The following is a 25,722-nucleotide window of genomic DNA, read 5'->3' as shown; positions in this document are numbered from 1 at the left end:
ATTCTCTAGGCAAGAATACTTGAGTGGCTGGACATTCCCTTCTCTAGGGCATTTTCTCAACCCAGGGATCGAATCCAGGTTCCTGCATTGCAGGCAGGTTCTTTACCATCTGAGCATCTAGATATACACAAGAGGTACACTATTGTTCAGTCTTTCAGTCATGTCTGACTCTTTGCAACACCATGGACTTCAACATGGCAGGCTTCCCTGTACTTCACCCTCTCCCAGAGCCTGCTCAAACTCAAGTCCATTGAGTCGGTGATGCCGTCCAAATATCCCATCCTGTCGTCCTCTTCTCCTTCTGCCTTAAATCTTTCCCAGCATCAGGTTTTTTCCCAATGAATCAGTGCCTTGCATCAGGTGGCCAACTACTGGGGCTTCAGCTTCATCATTGATCCTTCCAGTGAATACTCAGGATTGATATCCTTTACAATTGACTGGTTTGATCTCCTTGCAATTTAAGGGACTTTCAAGAGTCTTCAACACCACAGTTCAAAAGCATCAGTCTTTCATTACTCAGCCTGTTTTATGGTCCAATTTTCACATCCATACATAACTACTGGAAAAACCATAGCTTTGACTAGATGGACCTTTGTCAGCAAAGTAGTGTCTCTGCTGTTTAATACACTGTCTAGGTTTGTCATAGCTTTTCTTCAGAGGAGCAAGCGCCTTTTAATCTCATGACTGCAGTCACCATCAGCAGTGATTTTGGAGCCCAGGAAAATAAAGTCTGTCACTATTTTCATTGTTTCTCCATCTATTTTCCATGAAATAATGAGACCGGATGCCATGATCTTAACTTTTGGTTTTTTGTTTTTTAATATTAATTAATTTATTTTAAATGGAGGCTAATGACTTTACAGTATTGTAGTGGTTTTTTCCATACATTGATATGAATTACCCATGGGTGTACCTGTGTTCCCCATCCTAAACCCCATTCCCACCTCCATCCCCATCCCATCCCTCAGGGTCATCCCAGTGCACCAACCTTGAGCACCCTGTCTCATGCATCGAAAATGGACTGGTGATCTCTTTCACATATAATAATATAAATGTTTCAATGCTATTCTCTCAAATGATCCCACCCTCACATTCTCCCACAGAGTCCAAAAGATTGTTTTTTACATCTGTATCTCTTTTGCTGTCTCACATATAGGGTCATCGTTACATCTTTCTAAATTCCATATATATGCTTTAGTATACTGTATTAGTGTTTTTTTTTTTTTTTTCAGACTTACTTCACTCTGCATAATAGGCTCCAGTTTCATCCACCTCATTAGAACTGATTTAAATGCATTCTTCTTAATGGCTGAGTAACATTCCATTGTGTATATATACCAAACTTTTCTTATCCATTCATCTGCCGATGGACATCTAGGTTGCTCCGATGTCCTGGCTGTGGTAAACAGTATTGCAATGAACATTGTAGTACATGTGTCTTTTTCAATTCTGGTTTCCTTGGTGGGTATGCCAGGCAGTGGGACTGTTGGGTCGTATGGCAGTTCTATTTCCAGTATTTTAAGGAATCTCCACACTGTTCGACATAGTGACTGTACTAGTTTGCATTCCCACCAACGGTGTAAGAGGGCTCCCCATTCTCCACACCCTCTCTAGCATTTATTGTTTGTATACTTTTTGATAGCAACCATTCTGACTGGTGTGAGATGGTATATCATTGTGGGTTTGATTTGTATTTCTCTGATAATGAGTGATATTGAACATTTTTCATGTGTTTGTTAGCCATCTGTATGTCTTCTTTGGAGAAATGTCTGTTTAGTTCTTTGGCCCATTTTAGGATTGGGTTGTTTATTTTTCTGGAATTGAGCTGAATATACTGCTTGTATAATTTTGAGATTAATTCTTTGTCAGTTGCTTCATTTGCTATTATTTTCTCCCATTCTGAAAGATGTATTTTCACCTTGTTTATAGTTTCCTTCGTTGTGCACAAGCTTTTAAGTTGAATTAGGTCCAATTTGTTTATTTTTGCCTTTATTTCCATTACTCTGGGATGTGGGTCATAGAGGATCCTGCTGTGATTTATGTCAGAGAGTGTTTTGTCTATGTTTTTCTGTAGGAGTTTTATAGTTTCTGGTCTTACATTTAGATCTATAATCCATTTGGAGTTTATTTTTGTGTATGGTGTTAGAAAGTGTTCTAACCAAGTGGTTGACCACTTTTCCCAGCACCACTTGTTAAAGAGATTGTCTTTTTCCATTGTATACTCTTGCCTCCTTTGTCAAAGATAAGGTGGCTGTAGGTGTGTGGCTTTATCTCTGGGCTTTCTATTTTGTTCCATTGATCTATATTTCTGTCTTTGTGCCAGGACCATACTGTCTTGATGACTGTAGCTTTGTAGTTTAGCCTGAAGTCGGGCAGCTTGATTCCTCCAGGTTCATTCTTCTTCCTGAAGATTGCTTTGGTTATTTGAGGTTTTTTGTATTTCCATACAAATTGTGAAATTATTTGTTCTAATTCTGTGAAAAATACCATTGGTAGCTTGATAGGAATTGCATTGAATCTATAGATTGCTTTGGGTAGTATACTCATTTTCACTGTATTGATTCTTCCAATCCATAAACATGATATATTTCTCCATCTATTTGTGTCCTCTTTGATTTCATTCATCAGTGTTTTATAGTTTTCTTTATATAGGTCTTTCGTTTCTGTAGGTAGATTTATTCCTGAGTATTTTATTCTTTTCATTGCAATGGTGAATGGAATTGTTTCCTTAATTTCTCTTTCTGTTTTCTCATTGTTAGTTTATAGGAATGCAAGGGATTTCTGTGTGTTAATTTTATATCCTGCAAATTTACTATTTTCATTGATTAGCTCTAGTAATGTTCTGGTGGCTTCTTTAGGGTTTTCTATGTAGAGGATCATGTCATCTGCAAACAGTGAGAGTTTTACTTCTTCTTTCCCAATCTGGACTCCATTTATTTCTTTTTCTGCTCTGATTGCTGTGAATAAAACTTCCAAAACTATGTTGAATAGTAGTGGTGAGCATGGGCACTCTTGTCTTGTTCCTGACTTTAAGGGAAATGCTTTCAATTTTTCACCATTGAGGATAATGTTTGCTCTGGGTTTGTCATATATAGCTTTTATTATATTGAGGTATGTTCCTTCTATTCCTGCTTTCTGTAGGGTTTTTATCATAAATGGATGCTGAATTTTGTCAAAGGTTTCTGCTGCATCTATTGAGATAATCATATGTTTTTTACCTTTCAATTTTTTAATGTGGTCTATTACATTGATTGATGTGCATATATTAAAGAATCCTTGCATCCCTGGGATAAAGCTCACTGGGACATGATGTATGATCTTTTAATATGTTGTTGCATTCTGTTTCCTAGGATTTTGTTAAGGATTTTTGCATCTATGTTCATCAGTGATATTGGCCTGTAGTTTTCTTTTTGTGTGACATCTTTGTCTGGTTTTGGTATTAGGGTGATGTTGGCCTCATAGAATGAGTTTGGAATTATACCTTCTTCTGCAATTTTCTGGAAGAGTTTGGGTGGGATAGGTGTTAACTCTTCTTTAAATTTTTGGTAGAATTCAACTGTGAAGCCGCCTGGTCCTGGGCTTCTGTTTGTTGGAAGATTTCTGATTACAGTTTCAATTTCTGTGCTTGTGATGGGTCTATTAAGATTTTCTCTTTCTTCCTGGTTGAGTTTTGGAAAGTTGTACTTTTCTAAGAATTCATCCATTTCTTCCAAGTTGTCCATTTTATTGGCATATAGTTGCTGATAGTAGCCTCTTATGATCCTTTGTATTTCTCTGTTGTCTTTTGTGATTTCTCCATTTTAATTTCTAATTTTCTTGGTTTGATTCTTCTCCCTTTGTTTCTTGATGAGTCTGGCTAATGGTTTGTCAATTTTATGTATCTTCTCAAAGAACCAGCTTTTACCTTTGTTGATTTTTGCTATGGTCTCCTTTATTTCTGTTTTTGTTTGCTTGTTTGTTTTGTTTTGTTTTCATTTACTCCTGCCCTAATTTTTTATGATTTCTTTCCTTTGACTATCCCTGGGGTTCTTCATTTCTTCCTTTTCTAGTTGCTTTTGGTGTAGACTTAGATTATTTATTTGACTTTTTTCTTGTTTCTTGAGGTAGTCCGTATTGCTATGAACCTTCCCCTTAGCACTGCTTTTACAGTGTCCCATAGGTTTTGGGTTATTGTGTTTTCATTTTCATTCGTTTCTATGCATATTTTTATTTATTCATTTTATTTCTTCTGTGATTTGTTTGTTATTCAGAGGCGTGTTGTTTAGCCTCCATATGGTTGTATTTTTATTAGTTCTCCCCCCCCCCCATAGTTAACATCTAATCTTGCCGCATTGTGATCAGAAAAGAGGCTTGGAATGGTTTCAGTTTTCTTGAATTTACCAAGGCTATATTTATGGCCCAGGATGTGGTGTATCCTGGAGAAGGTTCCATGTGCACTTGAGAAAAAGGTGAAATTCATTGTTTTGTGGTGAAATGTCCTATAGATATCAATTAGGACTAACTGGTCCATTGTATCATTTAAAGTTTGGGTTTCCTTGCTAATTTTCTGTTTAGTTGATCTATCCATAGATGTTAGTGGGGTATTAAAGTCTCCCACTATTATTGTGTTACTGTTAATTTCCCTTTTCATACTTGTTAGTATTTGCCTTACTTATTGTGGTGCTCCTATATTGGGTGCATATATATTTATAATTGTTATATCTTCTTCTTGGATTGATCCTTTTATCATTATGTTGTATCCTTTTTTGTCTCTTTTCAAGGCCAGTATTTCAAAGTTTGTTTCATCTTGTGTTTACTTTGTTGATTTGGGTTCAAGTTTATACACCTTTTCTCTGTTTGCTGTCTAGAGAAGATCCTTTAGCATTTGCTGAAGAGCTGGTTTGGTGGTGCTGAATTCTCTCAGCTTTTTCTTGTCTGTAAAGCTTTTGATTTCTCCTTCATATTTGAATGAGATCCCTGCTGGGTACAGTAATCTGGGTTGTAGGTTTTTCTCTTTCATCACTTTAAGTATGTCCTGCCATTCCCTTCTTGCCTGAAGAGTTGATATTGAAAGATCAGCTGTTATCCTTATGGGAATTCCCTGGTGTGTTGTTGCCTTTTGCTTGCTGCTTTTAATAGTTGCTCTTTGTGTTTGATCTTTGTTAATTTGATTAATATGTGTCTTGTGGTGTTTCACCTTGGGTTTATCTTGTTTGGGACTCTCTCTGGGTTTGTTGGGCTTGGGTGGCTATTTCCTTCCCCATTTTATGGAATTTTTCCACTATTATCAACTCAAGTACTTTTTCATTGTCTTTCTTTTTGTCTTCTTCTTCTGGGACTCCTATACTTCAAATGTTGGTGTGTTTGACATTGTCCCAGAGATCTCTGAGATTGTCCTCATTTCTTTTAATTATTTTTCTTTTTTCCTCTCTGCTTCATTTATTTCCACCATTCTATCTTCCACCTCACTTATCCTATCTTCTGCCTCAGTTATTCTACTGTTGGTTCCCTCCAGAGTGCTTTTGATCTCAGTTATTGCATCATTCATTATTGATTGACTCTTTTTTTAAAATTTATTCTAGGTCCTTGTTTAACATTTCTTGCATCTTCTCAATCTTTGTCTCCAGATTATTTATCTGTAACTCCATTTTGTTTTCAAGATTTTGAATAATTTTTACTATCATTATTCTGAATTATTTTTCAGGTAGACTCCCCATCTCCTCCTCTTTTGTTTGGTTTGGTGGGCATTTATCATGTTCTTTTACCTGATGAATATTTCTCTGCCTTTTCATCTTGTTTAGACTGATGTGTTTTGAGGTGGGCTTTCTGTATGCTGGAAGTTTGTGGTTCCTCTTTATTGTGGAGGTTACTCCCTGTGGGTGCAGTTGGATGAGTGCCTTGTCAAGGTCTCCTGGTTAGGGAAGCTTGTGTCAGTGTTCTGGTGGGGGAAGCTGGATCTCTTCTCTCTGGAGTGCAATGAAGTGTCCAGTAGTGAGTTTTGTGGTATCTATGGGTTTGGTGTGACTTTGGGAAGGCTGTATATTAATGCTCAGGTTTATGTTCCTGTGTTACTAGAGAATTAGCATGGTATGTCTTGCTCTGGAACTTGTTGGCTCTTGGGTGGAGCTTTGTTTCAGTGTTGGTATGGAGGCTTTTGGATGAGCTCTTGTTGATTAATGTTCCCTAGATTCAAGTGTTTTATGGTGTTCTCAAGTTCTGGATTTAAGCCTCCTGCCTCTGGTTTTCAGTCATATTCTTACAGTAGGCTCAAGATTTCTCCATCCATACAGCACCAATGACAAAACATCTAGGTTAATTGAGAAAAGATTCTCCACAATGAGGGACATCCAGAGAGGTTCTCTGAATTACATGGAGAAGAGAAGAGGGAGGAGGGAGATAGAGGTGACCAGGAGGAGAAGAGGGGGCGTCTAAAGGGGAGAGAGCAATCTAGGCAGTAATCAATTCCCTATGTGCTCTCCACAGCCTGGAGCACCCAAAGAGGTTCACAGAGTTACATAGAGACGAGAAGAGGGAGGAAGGAGATAGAGATGACCAAGAGGAGAAGACAGGGAATCAAAAGGAGAGAAACAAATCTAGCCAGTAATCAGTTCTCTAAGTGTTCTCCACAGCCCAGAATACCAAAAGAGATTCACACTGTTGGGTAGAGAAGATGGAGGGAAGAGATAGAAGTGACCTTCATCTAGCTGCAGGGCTCATCCTAACAGCTTCAAGCCAGCTGGGCAGATAAGAACTTGGCGTTCCCTCTTCTCACATCATGTATATCAGAGGTCCCTAAGTACCAGATCCCAGGCCTGCACAGAGCTCACATATGTGTCTTGTTCAACACCAATCAGGCACGATAGTAACCGTCTACACAAGTTGTCTCTCAACAGAAGGTCCTGATAAGGTGCAGACAAGCTGCTGCCAGACTGGAAGAACTTGGGAGGGCCCGATCTTATGTTGAGTTTTAAGACAGCTTTTCCACTTTCCTCTTTCACCTTCATACAGAGATCTTTAGTTCCTCTTCGCTTTCTGCCATAAGGGGGTGTCATCTGCATATCTAAGGTTATTGATATTTCTCCCAGCAATCTCAGTTCCATTCAAGCCAGCGTTTTGCATGATGTACTCTCAATATAAGTTAAATAAGCAGGGTGACAATATACAGCCTTGACACATTCCTCTCCTAATTTGGAAGCAGTCCATTGTTCCATATCTGGTTCTAACTGTTTCTTCTTGACCTGCATACAGTTTTCTCAGGAGGCAAGTAAGATGGTCTAGTATTCCCATCTCTTGAAGAATTCTCCACAGTTTGTTGTGATTCACACAGTCAAAGGCTTTAGTGTAGTCAATGAAGCAAAAGTAGATGCTTTTTCTGGAATTCTCTTGCTTTCTATAATCCAATGGATGTTGGCAGTTTGGTCTTGGTTCCTCTGCCTTTTCTAAATTCAGCTTGAACATCTGGAAGTTCTTGGTTCACGTACTGTTGAAGCCTCACTTGGAGAATTTTGCACGTTACTTTGCTAGTGTGTGAAGAGGTACATTAGATAATGGCAAAAGTGTCAATCTGCCAGGAAGACCTAGCAGTCCTAAATGGGTATACACCAGCAATAGAACTGTAAAATATGTGAGACAAATCTGTTAGAATCAAAGGAGGAGAGAGACAAAGCCACAGTTATAGCTGGAGTCTTTAACATACGTCTCTCACTTGACAGAACTAGACAGAAAATCAGCAAGGGTATAGAGCTCTACAATATCATCAATGACAGGATCTAATTAGCATTTATAGAACACTCCACTCAACAAAAGGATATGCATACTCTTCAAGTGTTCATGGAACATATACCAATATAGATAGATGATATTCTGAGATATAAAAAACTTAACAAATTTAAAGAATGGAAATACGGAGTGTTTTCTCTGACATTAATAAATTCAAAATAGAAATTAGGAAAAAAATACCAGGAAAATCTATAAATATTTGAATTACATAAAAAACACTTCTAAAATAATGCATGTTTCAAAAAATGAAGTCTCAAGGGAACTAAAAATAATGGAACTGAGGGAAAATGAAAATGAAACATATCAAAATGTGTGGGATCCCACAAAAGCAGTGATGAGAGGGAAATTTGAGCCCCAAATACTTACATTAGAACAGAGGAAATACTTCTAATTAATAATCTTAGCTCCCACCTCAAGTAACTAGAAAAGAAGAGCAAAACAAATTATGGCAGGCAGAAAATAGGAAATAATACAAATAAGAGCAGATATAAATGATTCAAAACAGGAAGAAAATAATAGGGAAATCAATTAAACAGAAAGCTGATCATTTGAAAAATATGTAAAATTGAAAAATCTCTAGCAACACTAACAAACAGAAAAGAGAGAAGACACAAATTATGGACATCAGGAATGAAACAGAAAATATCACTACTAAACCCACAGACTTCAAAAGAATAGCAAGGGAATACTCTGAACAACTCTAGTTGTGTAAATTAAACAAGTTACATGAAATGGGCCAATTCTCAAAAAAAAAAAAAAAAAAAAAACACTACCACAACTCATCCAATATAGAATAGATAATTTGAATAACTCTGAAACTATTTAGAAAATTAATTTTTTAAAATTAATTTTTAAATTCCCCAAACCAGAACTTCCATGCCCATTTGCTTTAACTGGAGAATTCTACCAAATGGTTAAACATAATTAGTCTCAACTCTTAACAGTCTCTCCAGAAAGCAGAATTGGAAAGAACACATTTCCATTTATTTTGTCTTAATTTTTATGTCTTAATTTTATGTCTTTTACATCTTAATTTTATGTCTTAATGTCCTGATACCAATTTCAGGTAAAGAGAGTACATGGAAATTACAAACTAAAATCTTTCACGATTATAGATGTAAAAATCATCATCAAAGTATTAACAATTAGAATTCAACTATACATAAAAAGAATTGACCCCATGACCAAAAGAGATTTATTCTAGAGATGCAAGGCTAGTTTGTTATTCAAAAATCAATCAATGTTACATATATTAAAAGGCTAAGGAAGAAAAATATCATGATTATCGCCAGAAATACAGATAAAATACTTGACATAATTAAGCAAATATGTATGATAAAATCTCTTAAAAAACTATTACTGGGGATGGGAGTACTTTCTCAACTTGATAAAAATACATCTGTGAATAGCCTTTGGCTAGCTAACATTATAATTGTGAAAGAATGAATGCTGTCCCACTTAGATCATGAGCAAAGAAAGGATGTCCACTCTCAGCACTGCTATTCAATATAGCTCTAGATGTTAGACAAGAAAGTAAATAAAAGGCATACAAGATGGAAAGAGAAATAAAACTGTTCTTGTTTTCAGATAACATGATTTGTCATGTAGGAAATCCTGATAAGTCAAAAACAAAACAAGCAAACTCCTACATCTGATATGTGAGTCAACAAGATTGCAGAATTAAGATAAGCATTATAAATAGCAATATGCATATGGAAACTATGATTACAAAGTATGAAACCACTTACAAGCATTCAGAAGCATGAAATACCTAAGTGTGACAAAGATTTAACAAAAAATATATAACACTCTTTGCTGAAAGCTACAAAGTGTTAATAAAAGAAATCAAAGGAGATCTGAATAGAAGGACACTGTATCCAAGGTTGATAAGATGAGTCAATATAATGAAGACACCAACCCTCCCAAATCAATATACAAATTTAACAAAATTCCCATCAAAATCCCAGAAAGATTTTTGGTAGATATAGACAAAATTATTCTAAAATTTATATGGCAAGGCAAAAGAACTAGAATAGCCAAAAGAATCTTGAGATATAAAAATAAAGTGGTAGAAATCACACTTCCTGATTTCAAAATGTATTACATAGTTACAGTGATTAAAACTGGGTGATATCAACAAAGGGACAGACATATAGATAATTGGAACAAAATTGAGAAGCCAGAAATTGACCCATAGAAGTATAGCCAAGTGATTTTTGACAGAGGTGAAAAAGTAATCCAACAAAGGAAGAACAGTCTTTACAACAAAGTCATTGCATATCCATAAGCAGGATAGACCACTACTAAGAGGTAGCTACAGTACCATCAAAGGCTGCAATAATACAGCTGTCCCTTCACTAAAGGATGGGCCAGGCTCCATGCCCCCCAACCCCAAGAAAATAACTTTAGAAATAGCAGTAAATAACTGCTCCCCTCTCATAACAGGGAGTCAGCCCTTTTGCTCCTTAGTTGGGGTCTGCAGTCCTTGGCATTTCTTGCCACAGTGGACAATAGAAAAAAGCTCCAAACACCTTGGACTGTGGCTACCCTGGGCCTCATACCCAAAGGATAAAGTTGCCATTTTGCTGGTGACAGTCCTCCTCCCCAAGGAGAGAAAATACCATGGTGCTTTGAGGAAGCCTTTGTGCCTTTGATTTTCCAGTTCCAAGCAACACTTTAACTGTGACCCCACCAGGTGAAAACCTTTGGTTTATTTTTATTTAATCTGAGATTGCAGTGTATCCTGCCCAACAACTTGGGGTTGTCTATAAGCAATATTGGACATGGATGGAAGATATGGATAGAGAAGGGAAGATTAGATAAAAGGTACTCACCCAAGCAGGGAAAGGTATACTATGTTGATTTATACAAAGTGTCAATGAGAGAGACCTCTAACCCCTGATGATTTCTCACCCCTGATTTTATTACTAATTGCTAGTATCTTAACTGAATAGATTACAAATTAGGAAGTCTTGAGCTTGTCCTATAAAATGCCATTATTCTTATGCTAATGATTACTATTATAATCTTAGCAAGTGGTAATATACCTTGCTGCCCATGCTAGTACATGTGCACACATGCATACACATACATTATACATACATTGTACCCATTGTAGGCTCTTTATAACAAAGTTTAAACCACTATGGTAAAGGAGATAGCCATAAGAGAAGAGATGGGCAGTGTGGGCAGGGAGAGATACTATTTGTTGACTGCCCACCATGTGCCATATGTTCTGCTTGGGGACTTTTCCTGTCTTAGCTCATTTAACCACACAACCTGTGAAAGGTAAGTGCTATTATTATTCCTGTTTTACTTTTGAAGAGACCATGGTTGAGATAAGTGAAATGAGATAATCAGATTATGTCAGTCCTGCTGCTTAACATTCTATAACAATTGCCCCTTCTCTGGAAGATAAGTGTACTAACTCCTTATCTCAGTCCCCAGGCTGTATTCTTGCAACTTCCCTACCTACATCTCAGACACCTTCTCCCCCTATACACATAGCTCTAGCAGTAGATATTCCAGCCACACTGACCTTTTTTCAGTTCCTCTAATGTGTCATATCCTTTTCAGTTCCAGGGCCATTGCTAATAGTATTCTCTCTGCCTGATATGCTCTACTCAGTTTCTATCTGCTACTCACCAGCAACCTCCTACACATTCTCCAGGTTTTAGCTTAGATGTCACATTCTCAGGTTCTCAGGGGAGCTTCCCCTGACTGCCCCCTTGACTATGGTGCCCACAGAATATGTTAGAACCCTTTGGTGTGTCCTTCCATTGCAATCTGCATCTCATCCATGTTATTCATCACTTTGTTTTACACGTGTTCAGGGTCTATTTTCCTCATGAGAAGAAGGTTCTTGTCCACAGACTGTCCTGTTCTCTGCTCTATCTCTTGCAGCTAGTACAGTGGCTGGCATGTGATAGATGTTCCATAAGAATTTGTTGAATGAATGTATCATTAAGCCCTCTATAATTGGTACATAATCAGTGCACAATGAATACAATTAAACTATAAATATAGTTGTTATTCTTATTGTCTAAGGGCAAATAGCTAGTCAGAGGCAGAATCAGGAATTATTCTCTATCTGAATCTAAAGCCAATGTTCCTTTCATAATATGGTTCTACACAAATGGGTTCTAGGCCCAGCACTGCCACATACTGGCTGTATGAATCAGAGTGAAGCACTGTATCACTCTGAATCTGTTATCCATTTTGTAAATTGAGGTAGGGATAAGTGAAATTTAGACTGCTCTATATATCATCTCAGTTCAGCTCAGTCACTCAGTCATGTCCGACACTTTCCGACCCAATGGACTACAGCACGCCAAGCTTCCCTGTCCATCACCAGCTCCTGGAGTTTGCTCAAACATGTTTCTCGAGTCGGTGATGACATCCAACCATCTCATCTTCTGTGGTCCCCCTTTCCTCCTGCCTTCAATCTTTCCCAGAATCAGGGGATTTTCCAATGAGTCAATTCTTCGTATCAGGTGACCAAAGTGTTGTAGCTTCAGCTTCCATTCTTCCAATGAACATTCAAGATGGATTTCCTTTAGGATTGACTGGTTTGATCTCCTTGAAGTCCAAGGGACTCTCAAGAGTCTTCTCCAATACTAAAGTTCAAAAGCATCAATTCTTTGACATTCAGCTTTCTTTATGGACCAAATCTCACATCCATACGTGACTACTGGAAAAACCATAGCTTTGACTAGATGGACCTTTGTTGACAAAGTGATGTCTCTGCTTTTTAATATGCAGTCTAGGTTTGTCATAGCTTTTCTTCCAAGGAGCAAGCATCTTTTAATCTCATGGCTGCAGTCATCATCTGCAGTGATTTTGGAGCCGAAGAAAATAAAGTCTGTTACTGTTTCCATTGTTTCCTAATCTATTGCCATGAAGTGTTGGGACCAGATGCCATGATCTTCACGTTTTGAATGTTGAGTTTTAAGGCCAACTTTTTCACTCTCCTCTTTCACTTTCATCAAGTGGCTCTTTAGTTCCTCTTTGCTTTTTGATAAAAGGGTGGAGTCATCTGCATATCTGAGGTTATTGATATTTCTCCCAGCAGTCTTGATTTCAACTTGTGCTTCCTAAGTCTGGTATTTTGCATGATGTACTCTGCATGTAACTTAAATAAGCAGAGTGACAATATACAACCTTGACGTACTCCTTTCCCAATTTGGAAGCAGTTCATTGCTTCATATCTGGTTTTAACTGTTGCTTCCTCACCTGCATACAGGTTTCTCAGGAGGCAAGAAAGGTGGTCTGGTATTTCCATCTCTTAAAGAATATTCCAGTTTGTTGTGATCCACATAGTCAAAGACTTCAGTGTAGTCAATGAAGCAAAAGTAAATTGTTTTTTTCCAGAATTATCTTGCTTTTTCTATGATCCAATGGATATTGGCTATTTGATCTCTGGTTCCTCTGCCTTTTATAAATCTGGCTTGTACATCTGGAAATACTCGGTTCACATATTGTTGAAGTCTTGCTTGGAGAATTTTGAGCATTACTTTGCTAGCACGTGAGATGATTGCATTTGTGCAGTAGTTTTAACACTCTTTGGCATTGCGTTTCTTTGGGATTGGAATGAAAACTGACCTTTTACAGTCCTGTGGAAACTGCTGAGTTTTCCAAATTTGTTGGCATATTGAGTGCAGCACTTTCTCAGCATCCCCTTTTAGGATTTGAAATGGCTCAGCTGGAATTCCATCACCTCCACTGCCTTTGTTCGTAGTGATGTTTCCTAAGGCCCACTTAACTTCAGACTCCAGGATGTCTGTCTCTAGGTGAGTGATCACACCATCGTGGTTATCTGGGTCATTAAGATATTTGTTGTATAGATTTCTGTGTGCTCTTGCCACCTCTTCTTTATTTATTCTGCTTTTGTTAGGTCCATACCATTTCTGTCCTTTATTATGCCCATCTTTGCATGAAATGTTCCCTTGGTATCTCTAATTGTCTAGAAGAGATCTCCAGTCTTTCCCATTCTGTTGTTGTCCTCTATTTCTTTGCATTGATCACTGAGGAAGCCTTGCTTATCTCTCTTTTGCTCTACTCTGGAACTCTGCATTCAGATGGATATATCTTTCTTTTTCTCCTTTGCCTTTTGCTTCTCTTCTTTTTTTTTTTTTTTTTTTTTTGTCAATTTGTAGGGCCTTCTCAGACAACCATTTTGTCTTTTTGCATTTCTCTTTCTTTGGGATGGTTTTAACCACATCCTTCTGTAAAATGTTACGAACTTCCATCCATAGGTCTTCAGGCACTCTGTCTATCAAATCTTATCCATGGATCTATGTGTCACTTCCACTGTATAATTATAAGATATTTGATTTAGGCCATTCCTGAATGATGTAGTGGTTTTCCCTACTTTCTTCAATTTAATTCTGAATTTTGCAATAAGGAATTCATGATCTGAGTCACAGTCAGCACCCGGTCTTGTTTTTGCTGACTGTATAGAGTTTCTCCATCTTTGGATGCAAAGAACGTAATCAATCTGATTTGGGTGTTGACCATCTGGGGATGTCCATGTGTGCTATTGTCTCCTGTATTGTTGGAAGAGGGTGTTTGCTATGACCAGTGTGTTCTTTTGTCCAAACTCTGTTAGCTTCTGCCCTGCTTCATTTTGTACTCCAAGGCTAAACTGCCTTTGATTGAGTCTCCTGCAGAGGCATGGATCAGCAGTGGCCACCATGGGGACAGGCGCTCTGGCTGCAACAAACCTAGGAGGTTCTGCGTGTGGCATAACTCTTCTTGAAAGAGGTTGCCTTTAGCCCCATCATAGAGCCATCAAGCAGATGACCCACAAACTGGAGAACAATTATATAAAAGAAGTTCTCACACTGTTGCAAAAGATGTAGGGCCCACAACAGATTCCCCAACCTGGATTTCCGGCAAAGAGACTGAGAATCTAGGGAGCCCTGAGTAATCTAGAGGAAGAGAATAGAAGTCTAGATGTGAGGGGCTCTGAATAGTGGATTAATCGACCAGTAAAAACCATTATCATCCCTCTGTAAGGCAGTTGAGCAGATATTCCAAGAACACTCAATATGTTTATTATGCCCTTAAGCCTGGTAACTCCCATCAGGCCGTGTGGAGTAGTGGGTGGCATTAGAGCGCCCTGAGTTCAAATGCCAACCTCCCATTTACTAGCTCTCTTGTCTTGGGCAACTTACCATCCCAAACCCCCAATTTCCTTTTTTACAAATGGAATAATAATACCCATCCTTTTAAGCTTTCCTAAGGTAAAAGCAATACAATAACTTGAAAAGAAATTTTTGAATACTGAAAGAAAAAAATTCTCCTATCATCAGTTACCCACCTAATATAATTCTTTCTGTGGTTCTATGCCATTGAGGGTCACTTTTTGAGGCAGGAGCCACAGCCAGTGTTAATAAAGGAGAGAGAATGAAGACAGGAACAGGCTGAGGTCAGAGGCCAGGGTGTGGATCAAGAATAACCATGGGATGGATGAACTGAGGCAGGCGAGAAAGCCAGCAAGAGAGGTAGCATAAAGGAGATACCCAATCTGAGTAATAGATAATGGTTAGACAGAACCTGAGAACCAGAAAGTAGAGAGCAAGTTGGAGGACAACAGTGTGCCCTAGAGTGGCTTCCTTCCAAAATTTTAAGGCTCTTTCACTTAGGCAGGCTTCAATGGTCCCAAAGAGCCTTGAAACTGTAGTCTTGCCAATTTTGTTTAGTCACATGCATGTGTATTTTGAAATTGCATCTTAGTGTATATACCTTTTTATTTTTTACCGAGTATCTTCAACATTTTCTGTGTCACAAGCCTTCATAATGATTCCTTTTAGTGTCTGCCAAATAGCCCAATTTCACTTGTACCCAGAAAACATACCCATGTGTATTAACTTTTTGCTTCCTTAACTTATTTCCTTAGAATAAAGTGGGATCACTGAGCACGATGATATGCAACTGTGAATTAACAACCAGAAATAGGCTTTATTTTTCTAAGGAAAGAAATAAACTGCAGTTCTTCCCATCTCCTGCCTCTTATGGAACTGATGAGGAGACTCTATAGAGTTATGTGCTCCAGTATGAGAGCCATTATTCCCATGTGACTGTTAAAACTTAATTTTAATTGATTAATTAAAATTTTAAAAAAAATTCAAAATTCAATTCCTCACTTGCATTAGCCATATTTTGAATGCTCAGTATCTACATGAAACAGAAGACATTAAGAAGATGTGGCAAGAATACATAGGAGAATGATACAAAAAAGATCTTAATGACCCAGATAACCATGATGGTGTGATCACTTACCTAAAGCCAGACAACTTAGGGTATGAAGTCAAGTGGGCCTTAGGAAGCGTTACTACAAAAAAAAAAAAAAAAAAAAAAAAAGCTAGTGGATGTTATGGAATTCCAGCTGGGCTATTTCAAATCCTAAAAGATGATGCTGAGAAAGTGCTGCACTCAACATGCCAGCAAATTTGGAAAACTCAGCAGTGGCCACAGGACTGTAAAAGGTCAGTTTTCATTCCAATCCCAAAGAAAGGCAATGCCAAAGAATGTTCAAACTACTGCACAATTGCACTCATTTCACATGCTAGCAAAGCAATGTTCAAAACCTTCAAGCCAGGCTTCAACGGTATGTCAATCAAGAACTTCCAGATGTGCAAGCTGAATTTAGAAAAGGCAGAGGAACCAGAGATCAACTTACCAACATCTGATGGACCATAGAAAAAGCAAGGGAATTCCAGAAAAATAAAATCTACATTTGCTTCATTGACTACGCTAAAGCCTTTGACTGTGTAGATCACAAGAAATTGTGGGAAATCCTTAAAGGGATGGGAATACCAGACCACCTTACCTGCCTCCTGAGAAGCCTGTGTGAGGAGAAGAGACAACACTTAGAACTGGACATGGAATAATGGACTGGTTCCAGATTGGGAAAGGAGTAGGTCAAGGCTGTATGTTGTCACCCTGCTTATTTAACTTATATGCAGATTGTGTCATGGGAGATGCCAGACTGGATGAAGCTCAAGCCGAAATCAAGATTGCTAGAAGAAATATCAATAACCTCAGATATGCAGATGACACCACCCTAATGTCAGAAAGCAAAGAAGAACTAAAGAGCCTCTTGATGAAAGTAAAAGAGGAAAATGAAAAAGCTGGCTAAAAACTCAACATTCATAAAACTAAGATCATGGCATTTGGCACTTCATGGCATATAGAAGGGGGAAAAATGGAAGCAGTGGCAGGTTTTATTTACTTGGGCTCCAAAATCACTGTGGATGGTGACTGGAGCCATGAAATTAAATGACACTTGTCTTTTAGAATGAAAGCTATGGCAAACCTAGTCAGTATATTAAAAAGCAGAGACATTACTTTGCCAGCAAATATCCATATAGTCAAAGCTATAGTTTTCCAGTAGTCATGTATGGATGTGAAATTTGGAGTATAAAGAAAGCTGAGCACTGAAGAATTTATGCTTTTGAACTGTGGTGTTGGAGAAGACTCTTGAGAGTCCCTTTGACTGCAAGGAGATCAAACCAGTCAATCCTAAAGGAAATCAACCTTGAATATTCATTGCAGGGACTGATGGTGAAGCTGAAGCTCCAATATTTTGGACACCTAATGAGATCTTACTCATTGGAAAATACCCTGATGCTGGTAAAGATTGAAGGCAGAAGGAGAAGGGGACGACAGAGGATGAGATGGTTGGATGACATCACCAATTCAATAGACATGAGTGAGCAATCTCTGGGAACTAGTGAAGGAGATGGAAACCTGGCATGCTGCAGTCCATTGGGTCATAAGATGTCAGACACGGCTGAGGGACTGAACAATAACAAATCTACATGTGCCTGTTGGCTACTGTATTATAAAGCATAGGTACAGAAGATTTCCTTCATTATAGAAAATGTATTGGGTAGTGCTTATCTAGAGTTATTTTGTTTTGTTTTGTTTTTCTGGATGTTGTGGTATGTGACTTCCCTGTTCATTGGGACTGTTTAGCATTTCTGTCTCATGTCCACTAAATGCTAGTGGTACTCTCCCTCGAATCAATCTAACAGCTAAAGCCTGTCCCACATTTGCAAATGCTCCATCAAGGAACTCAATTACCCATATTTGAGACTCACTGAGCTTTTATGTTAGAAGAATCCCCTACCTTTGTGGGCATATCTTCAGGTTGTTTCTGCCTAAAGAGAGGGAAACTTAGAAAGATGACTTAACAAGATAGCCCTGACTCGGGGTCTAACTCTGTACTCCATTCCCCCTTTCCTTCCTCCTCCTGCTGATCTGTTTCCTCCATTTGGGGGACTGCAGGAACAAGACCCTGCAGATGGAAAAGATCAAAACCCGTTTGAAGGCTGAGTTTGAGGCCCTTGAATCAGAGGAGAGGCACCTGAAGGAATACAAGCAGGAGATGGACCTCCTGCTACAGGAGAAGATGGCCCATGTGGAGGAACTCCGACTCATCCACGCTGATATCAATGTGGTATGTGGCTGGCTGCCTGAAGCCTATTTCTGGGCACTTTGAGGAGGAATAGACTGTAGTGAGTGTTGTGACCTCTCCTCAAGATGTGACTGTGGCCAACTTAGAGGAGTAGACATCAGACTGTGGTGAAATGGAAGAATCTAGGAGTTCTGAAATCCAGCTCTGGTTCTGTCACTGATTGACTGTGTATCACTTGGACAAGTTCCTTCTCTCTGGGCCTCATTTTCCCTCTCTGTGCCATGAGAGGGATTCAGTCACTTCTGAGGTCTTATTCAGCTCTGATGTGCTGTGATTCTGGGAGTCTGGGAGTTGAGAGCTAGCCTTGGGGGAAAGCAGAGCAGGCAGATACCTCTGGTGGTGGGATTGGTGGTGGTGAGCAGGCAATTGCCTCTGGGGTTTAACTTAAATTTAGGGCTCCAAAGCTTTCAACTAGGCCAAACAAATCATCTTTGCCAGCCTACCAAGCTGGGGCTCCCTCATTTGACTTTCTCTTTTGGAGAGACTCTTAGAATGTGGGGAATGAACTGCCTGCTAAGGTGATAGGTTTCCCACTTTTTAGAGTTATTAAAGCACAGTCTGAATGATCACCTGTCTGGGCAATGGTATTGGTGATTCCTTCACCAGGAGGGAGATTCAAGGTGCTGATATGTAAGGCTCTTTCCAACTCTTAGAGCCTATGATAATGAGAAATAGTTTTATTTTGTTTTTAAATTACATTTGAAGGAGCTAAGTTCCCATTCTTGGGAAACTCATTTCTCTGGCAATATTTATTTCCTGATATTGCCAGGCCTAGGATCTTAAAGGAAATATGAATGCAATTTGGATAATAGTTACTTGGGATTTTCTGTGTCCACAGGATATGAAGGTTTTATTAAGAGTTGGCAGTTATGCTACCAGCTAACCAAGGATAGAGAAAAAACAAGATATGAGCCACAAAGGGACTGAAAATCTGAACCAGTGGATCTCAAACTTGAACATGCCTCATAAGTCACCTAGAGGTCCTATTAAAACACAGATTGTTGGACTCCACCCCAGAATCTCTGATTGCTTATATCTGGGGTGGTACCTGAGAACTTGCATTCCTAATGAGTTCCCAGCTGATGCTGCTTATCTGGTAACTGCATTTTGGGAAACACTGATCTAAGAGAAGGGCCACTGGCCTGGGAGGCAGAAGCCCTGGGGCTTTCTCTAGATTTTGCTCCTAAGAAACATTTCTCTGAGGTAGTTCCTTCTCTCTGAGTCTCAATTCTCTGACCTGTAAAATGGTGGTAGTCTGTGTACTACATGAGTCCTAAGGACCATCCCACCTTTAAGGTTCTATATTTGAATAATAATTACCATTTGTTGAGCTTTTGGGGGCTTCCCTGGTGACTCAGCAGTAAAGAACCTGCCTGCCAATGCAGGAGGTGTGGGTATGATCCCTGGGTCAGGAAGATCCTCTGGAGAAGGAAATGACAACCCACTCCATTATTCTTGCTTGGGAAATCCCATGGACAGAGGAGCCTGGCGGGATATAGTCCATAGGGTAGCAACGAGTTGGACACGACGTAGTAACTAAACAACAACAAACAAAACTGAGCCTTTACTCTGTGATAGCCCCTATACTGAGAGTTTATATTAATTCAGTCATTGAATCTTCACCAACATTATATGAGATAGGTACTGTTATTATCACCATTACATAGATGAAGAAACTGAATTTTGACAAGAGTCACAAAGAATATGTGGTAGATTCAGAAGTTGATCATAGATTGGTCTGGCTCTGGAGCCTGTGATATTAACCACTCAGCTGTAGAGCCTCACTGAGGATCTTGGAGTTTTTTCTGTGTGCCTACCTCACTCTGTGTTCCAGATGGAAAACACTATCAAACAGTCTGAGAATGACCTAAACAAGCTGCTAGAGTCTACCCGGCGGCTACATGATGAGTATAAGCCACTGAAGGAACATGTGGATGCCCTGCGCATGACTCTGGGCCTGCAGAGGCTTCCTGACCTATGTGAAGAGGAGGAGAAGCTCTCCTTGGAGTAAGCTGCCTGCCTCCTGTCCCTGCAACACACATACACACATATGTGTGCATACACACACACACGTATGTATATATACACACATAAAGCCTATCATAGACCCAGGCCAGTCAGTGGCTGACTTATTGCATGACCTTGGGTAAGTCTCTGTGTTGGGCTGTTAGATGATTAGACTAGAATTACTAGATGGCTTTCAAAGTTCTTTGTGCAGTTTTGAGAATATAGGACTATATCTATAACTTTATGTGTCTGTGTGTCTGTGACTTTTAAGAGGACACTTCCCAAGTCAAGGTCTAAAAGATGTGTCCAGAAACCTTTGAAAATTACAGAAGGGTGAACTTTCATGGCCTCCAGAGACTAGCTTAGAACTTTGTCTTAAGATTCAGAGTTAAGAATTAGGCTTACTTTAAAGAGACACAGAGTTCAGTTCAGTAGAAGGAAGCAAACTTCCTTAAGGTAGAGCAGGTTGCCTGTGGAAGTGATGAGCTTCTTATTCCTACAGGTATGTCAGCAGAGGCCTGAGGACACTTAATAGGAATACTCCAGAGGAACTTGGGATAGAGGGTAGGCAAATGCCCTTCGAGATAGAAAGCCCTGGGATTTCTTGATTTCCCCGAGTCTGTCAGAGCCAAGGAGCAGGAAGATTACCTTTCCCAACAGACAGTGGGCCTAGTATGCATGGAGAAGAACCTTGTGCTGGAGAGGGTGCAGGAACTTTCTACAGCGAGCCACAGCCCAACCCTCTTTATTCTGCAGCATGGAGTCCTTAAGAGGGATAAGATTATCCTTGCTTTCAGGATGATCCAGCTAGTGTCTCTTTTCTCCAAAGTTACTTTGAGAAACAGAAAGCAGAGTGGCAGACAGAGCCTCAGGAGCCCCCGATCCCTGAATCCTTGGCCGCCGCAGCCGCTGCCGCCCAACAACTCCAAGTGGCTAGAAAGCAGGACACTCGACAGACAGCCACCTTCAGGCAGCAGCCCCCACCTATGAAGGTGAGTGAGCTGTGTATTGACTGTGGTGGAAGCAAGGTATCCTCAAGCAGCCCCACAGAAGATTGGGTCTGGTGCTTTGGTCTTATTTGGGGTCTTCCTAAAACAGCTTTTGTTTGGGACACAGAAGAAAATGTCATGTATGCTAAAGGAGACCCACTGGTCTCACCTTGTATTCCCAGAAGAGTTAGAATACAGGAATGTTGGTGGGCTCTGCTAAAGTATAATTTTCAAAAATCTAGAAACATGACTCAGAAAATATATAGTGAGTGTATATCATTAACGAGGGAACAAGCAGCATTACAAATCTAGTTCCAAAAGCATTAGAGGAGCAAATGATTATATAGTCAGGAAAGGAAAGGAATGCTGAAATAAGTTTGCAATGTTAAATCCAGAAATGGTTAATGTCCTATAGAGCAATAAAACTGTAATCTTTATGATTACCTTTTCTTTGGAACACACATAATTTGAATCTCTACTGGGCAAAAGCTATTTGTGGTTTGCCAACATTAAGTCATAGAATCTGGACCTGGATCAATAGTAAATAATCAAATAGTATAGTATGTAATGGAAAAGTATTTGTACTCAATGGAACAGAATAGAGAGCCTAGAAGTAAACCCACATACCTACATTCAATGTCTTCAACAAGGAGGAAAGACTACACAATGGAGAAAAGACAGTCTCTTCAGCAAGTGGTGCTGGGAAAGCTGGACAGCTACAGGTAAAAGAATGAAATTAGGACACTCCCTCACACCACACACAAAAGTAAACTCAAAATGACTTAAAGACTTAGATATAAGGCATGATACCATACAACTCCTAGATGAGAAGATAGGCAAAAAATTCTCTGACATAAGTCATACCATTGTTTTCTTAGGTCAGTCTCCCAAGGCAATAGAAGTAAAAGCAAAAATAAACAAATGGGATCTAATCACACTTACAAGCTTTTGCACCACAAAAGAAACCACAAACAGAAATGAAAAGTCAAAATATGAACTGAAAGGAAATATTTGCAAATGATGGGACAAACAAAGGCTTAATACTCAAAATATAAAAATAGCTCACACAATCAATAACAAAACAAGCAATCCCATCAAAAAATGGGCAGAAGACCTCAATAGACATTTCTCCAAAGAAAATATACAGATGGCCAATAGGCACATGAAAAGATGCTCAACATCACTAATTATTAGGGAAATGCAAATAAACACTACAATAAGGCATCACCACACACTGGCCAGAATGGCCATCATTAAAAATTCTACAAGAGTTCTGCTGACCACTGCCAATGACAGACCCTCTAATCATCTGTTGCAATCCAAGGAGGCCTGTCCATGTGGCAGGCAATACCAAGGTTCCACTGAGTCAGAGATTTCCATTGTGTTCTTGCGCACTGACTTTTGGAACTCAAGTAAAGGCCCTTTCATTTCAGGTGAAATTCCTCTTGGTAAATTGGACCTAGGCTAGTCTTTGGAGAGAGATCAAGCCCTGAGCTTTTGGAGTGGGAGCACTGACTCGAAGACCCTAGACTACCAGAGAACTAACACGAGGGAGTATCAAATAGTGAGAACTCACACAAAGGAAACCACTTGAATACAGTACCAAGCATCACACAACCAGCAGTAGCACCCTGTGCAGGATGCCTCATTTAAACAACTAACAAAACAAAAATACAAACCCAATTATCAGTAGACAGGATTACCACCTCACTCAGCCTTGTCCACCACAGGAAAAAAATACAAACAAACAAAAATTCAGCACCAATATCAACCTATATGAAGCATACACAAACCACTGGACCAAACTTCAGAGGACAGAAACAAAAAGGAAGAAAGAATTCAACCTTGAAGCCTGGGAAAAGGAGACCTCAAACACAATAAGTTAAAAAAAATAATGAAAAGGCAGAGAAATACTACACAAATGAAGGAACAAACTAGAAACACAGAAGTCCAAATAAATGAAGAGGAAACAGGCAAACTATCTGAAATATAATTCAGGATAATGGTAGTAAAGATGATCAAAAACCTTGAAAACAGAATGCAGAAAATTCAAGAATCAATAAAGACCTAGAAGAATTAAAGAATAAACACACAGAGACAAACAACACTACTACTGAAATTAAAAATACTCTAGAAGGAATCAATAGCAGAATATCTGAAGCAGAAGAACAAATCGGTGAGCTGGAAGACAAAATGGTAGAAATTACTTCTGAAAAGCAGAATAAAGTAAAAATAATGAAAAAAATTAAGGACAGCCTCAGAGATTTCTGGGACAATATCAAATGCACCAACATTTGAATTATAGGGATCCCAGAAGAAGAAAGGGTATGACAAAATTTTTGAAGAGATTATAGTTGAAAATTTCCCCAACATAGAAAAGAAAATAGTCAGTCAAGTCCAAGAGGCACAAAGAGTCCCATACAGGATAAACCCAAGGAGAAACATGCCAAGACACATAGTAATCAAACTAAAAAAGACTAAACACACAGAAAGAATATTAAATGCAGCAAGGCAGAAGCAACAAGTAACATACAAGGGAAACCCCATATACTTAACAGCTGGTCTTTCAACAGAAACTTTGCAGGCCAGAAGGGAATGGCAGGATATATTGAAAGGGAAAAATCTACAACAAAGATTATAGCACCTGGCAAGGATCTCATTCAAAATTGATGGAGAGGCTCCAGGCTGCAGCACTGGTGGGCTTGGCTGGGAAGAGTTGATCTTCTCCCTCCCAGGCAGATATCCCACATTACAGACATATTCTTTACAAGTTGGGCCACCAGGGAAGCCCAAGAATACTGGAGTGGTTAGCCTATCCCTTCTCCAGCAGATTTTCCTGACCCAGAAATCAAACCAGGGTCTCTGGCATTGCAGGCTGATTCTTTTCCAGCTGTGCTACCAAGGAAGCCCCAAAGGTTGGATTATATAGTCTCTATTGCTTTATTTTCAAGTTCACTAATCTTCCCTTTGTCATCTCCATTGTGCTATGGATCCCATTCAGGAGAATTCCTTAGATAGCGGAGGAATAGGATGGGGAGATCACTTTATCCCCCACAAAACCATCAAAAGATCATATGAATCCTGAGTAAATTCCACAAAACCACTTCTGAACGCTCGCAAAGGACAACAGGCACACAGAAAGCTAGCCCGTTCTCTTTGAAAGGAGATGATTTTATCATCAGTGCTGTATGGATGGAGAAGTCTAGAGACTACTCTAAGAATAACATTGAAAGCCAGAGGCAGGAGGCTTAAATCCAGAGCTTGAGAACACCAGAAAACTCCTGATTCCAGGGAATGTTAATCAACAAGAGCTCATCCAAAAGCCTCATACTTACACTGGAACCAAGCTACACCCAAGAGCCAACAAGTTTCAGAGCAAGACATACCAAGCTAATTTTCCAACAATCCAGGAACATAACACTCAGTATTAAAATACAGGCAGCCAAAAGTCACACCAAACCCACAGACATATCAAAACTCACTACTGGACACTTCATTGCACTCCAGAGAGAAGAGATTCAGCTCCACCCACCAGAACACGAACGCAGGCTCCCCTAGCCAAGAAACCTTGGCAAGCCACTCATCAAACCCCACTCACAGGGAGTAACCTCCACAATAAAGAGGAACCACAAAATTCCAGCATATAGAAAAGCCACCCCAAACACAGCAATCTAAACAAGATAAAAACACAGAGAAATATTCAGCAGGTAAAGGAACATGACAAATGCCCAACAAACCAAACAAAAGAGGAGAAGATGGGGAGTCTACCTGAAAAAGAATTCAGAATAATGATAGTAAAAATTACCCAAAATGGTCAAAACAAAATGGAGTTAAAGATAAATAGTCTGGAAACAAGGATTTAGAAGATGCAAGAAATGTTTAATAAGGACCTAGAAGAAATAAGAGCCAATAAATAATGAATAATGCAATAACTGACATTAAAGGCACTCTGGAGGGAAACAACAGTAGAATAATTGAAGCAGAAGATAGGATAAGTGAGATGGAAGATAGAATGGTGGAAATAAATGAAAAAGAGAGGAAAAAAGAATTAAAAGAAATGATGACAACCTCAGATTTCTGGGACAAGGTTAAACGTCCCAACATTTGAATCATAGCATTCCCAGAAGAAGACAAAAAGAAAGGCCATGAGAAAATACTTGAGGAGATAATAGTTGAAAACTTCCCTAAAATGGGGAAGCAAGAAGCCACCCAAGCCCAAGAAACCCAGAGAGTGCCAAATAGGATAAATCTAAGGTGAAACACCACAAGACACTTATTAATAAAATTAACAAAGTTCAAGCACAAAGAGCAGCTATTAAAACAGCAAGGGAAAAGCAACAAATAACACACCAGGGGATTCCCATAAGGGTAACAGCTGATCTTTCAATATAAACTCTTCAGGCCAGAAGGGAATGGCAGGACATACTTAAAGTAATGAAGGAGAAAAATCTACAACCCAGATTACTGTACCCAGCAAGGATCTCA

At 39.2% G+C, this 25,722-nt stretch overlaps 1 protein-coding gene across 2 annotated transcripts in view; it reads left to right on the top strand.

The window, feature by feature from the left end:
* ZC4H2 (zinc finger C4H2-type containing) overlaps positions 1-25,722 on the top strand; it is a 69,974-nt gene that overhangs the window by 28,212 nt on the left and 16,040 nt on the right. The window contains exons 2-4 of one of the 2 annotated variants that reach the window (XM_065915299.1): positions 18,052-18,223; positions 20,076-20,248; positions 21,078-21,240. In XM_065915299.1, the coding sequence (XP_065771371.1) occupies positions 18,052-18,223; positions 20,076-20,248; positions 21,078-21,240 (508 nt within the window). The remainder of the gene's footprint in view (positions 1-18,051; positions 18,224-20,075; positions 20,249-21,077; positions 21,241-25,722) is intronic. The other variant, XM_065915300.1, reaches the window with a different exon arrangement.

Source organism: Muntiacus reevesi, chromosome X (assembly GCF_963930625.1).
Source record: "Muntiacus reevesi chromosome X, mMunRee1.1, whole genome shotgun sequence".
Classification (NCBI taxonomy): Eukaryota; Metazoa; Chordata; class Mammalia; order Artiodactyla; family Cervidae; genus Muntiacus; species Muntiacus reevesi.
Note: the sequence above shows the minus strand (reverse complement) of the source record. Positions and strands in the feature narration are given on the sequence as shown.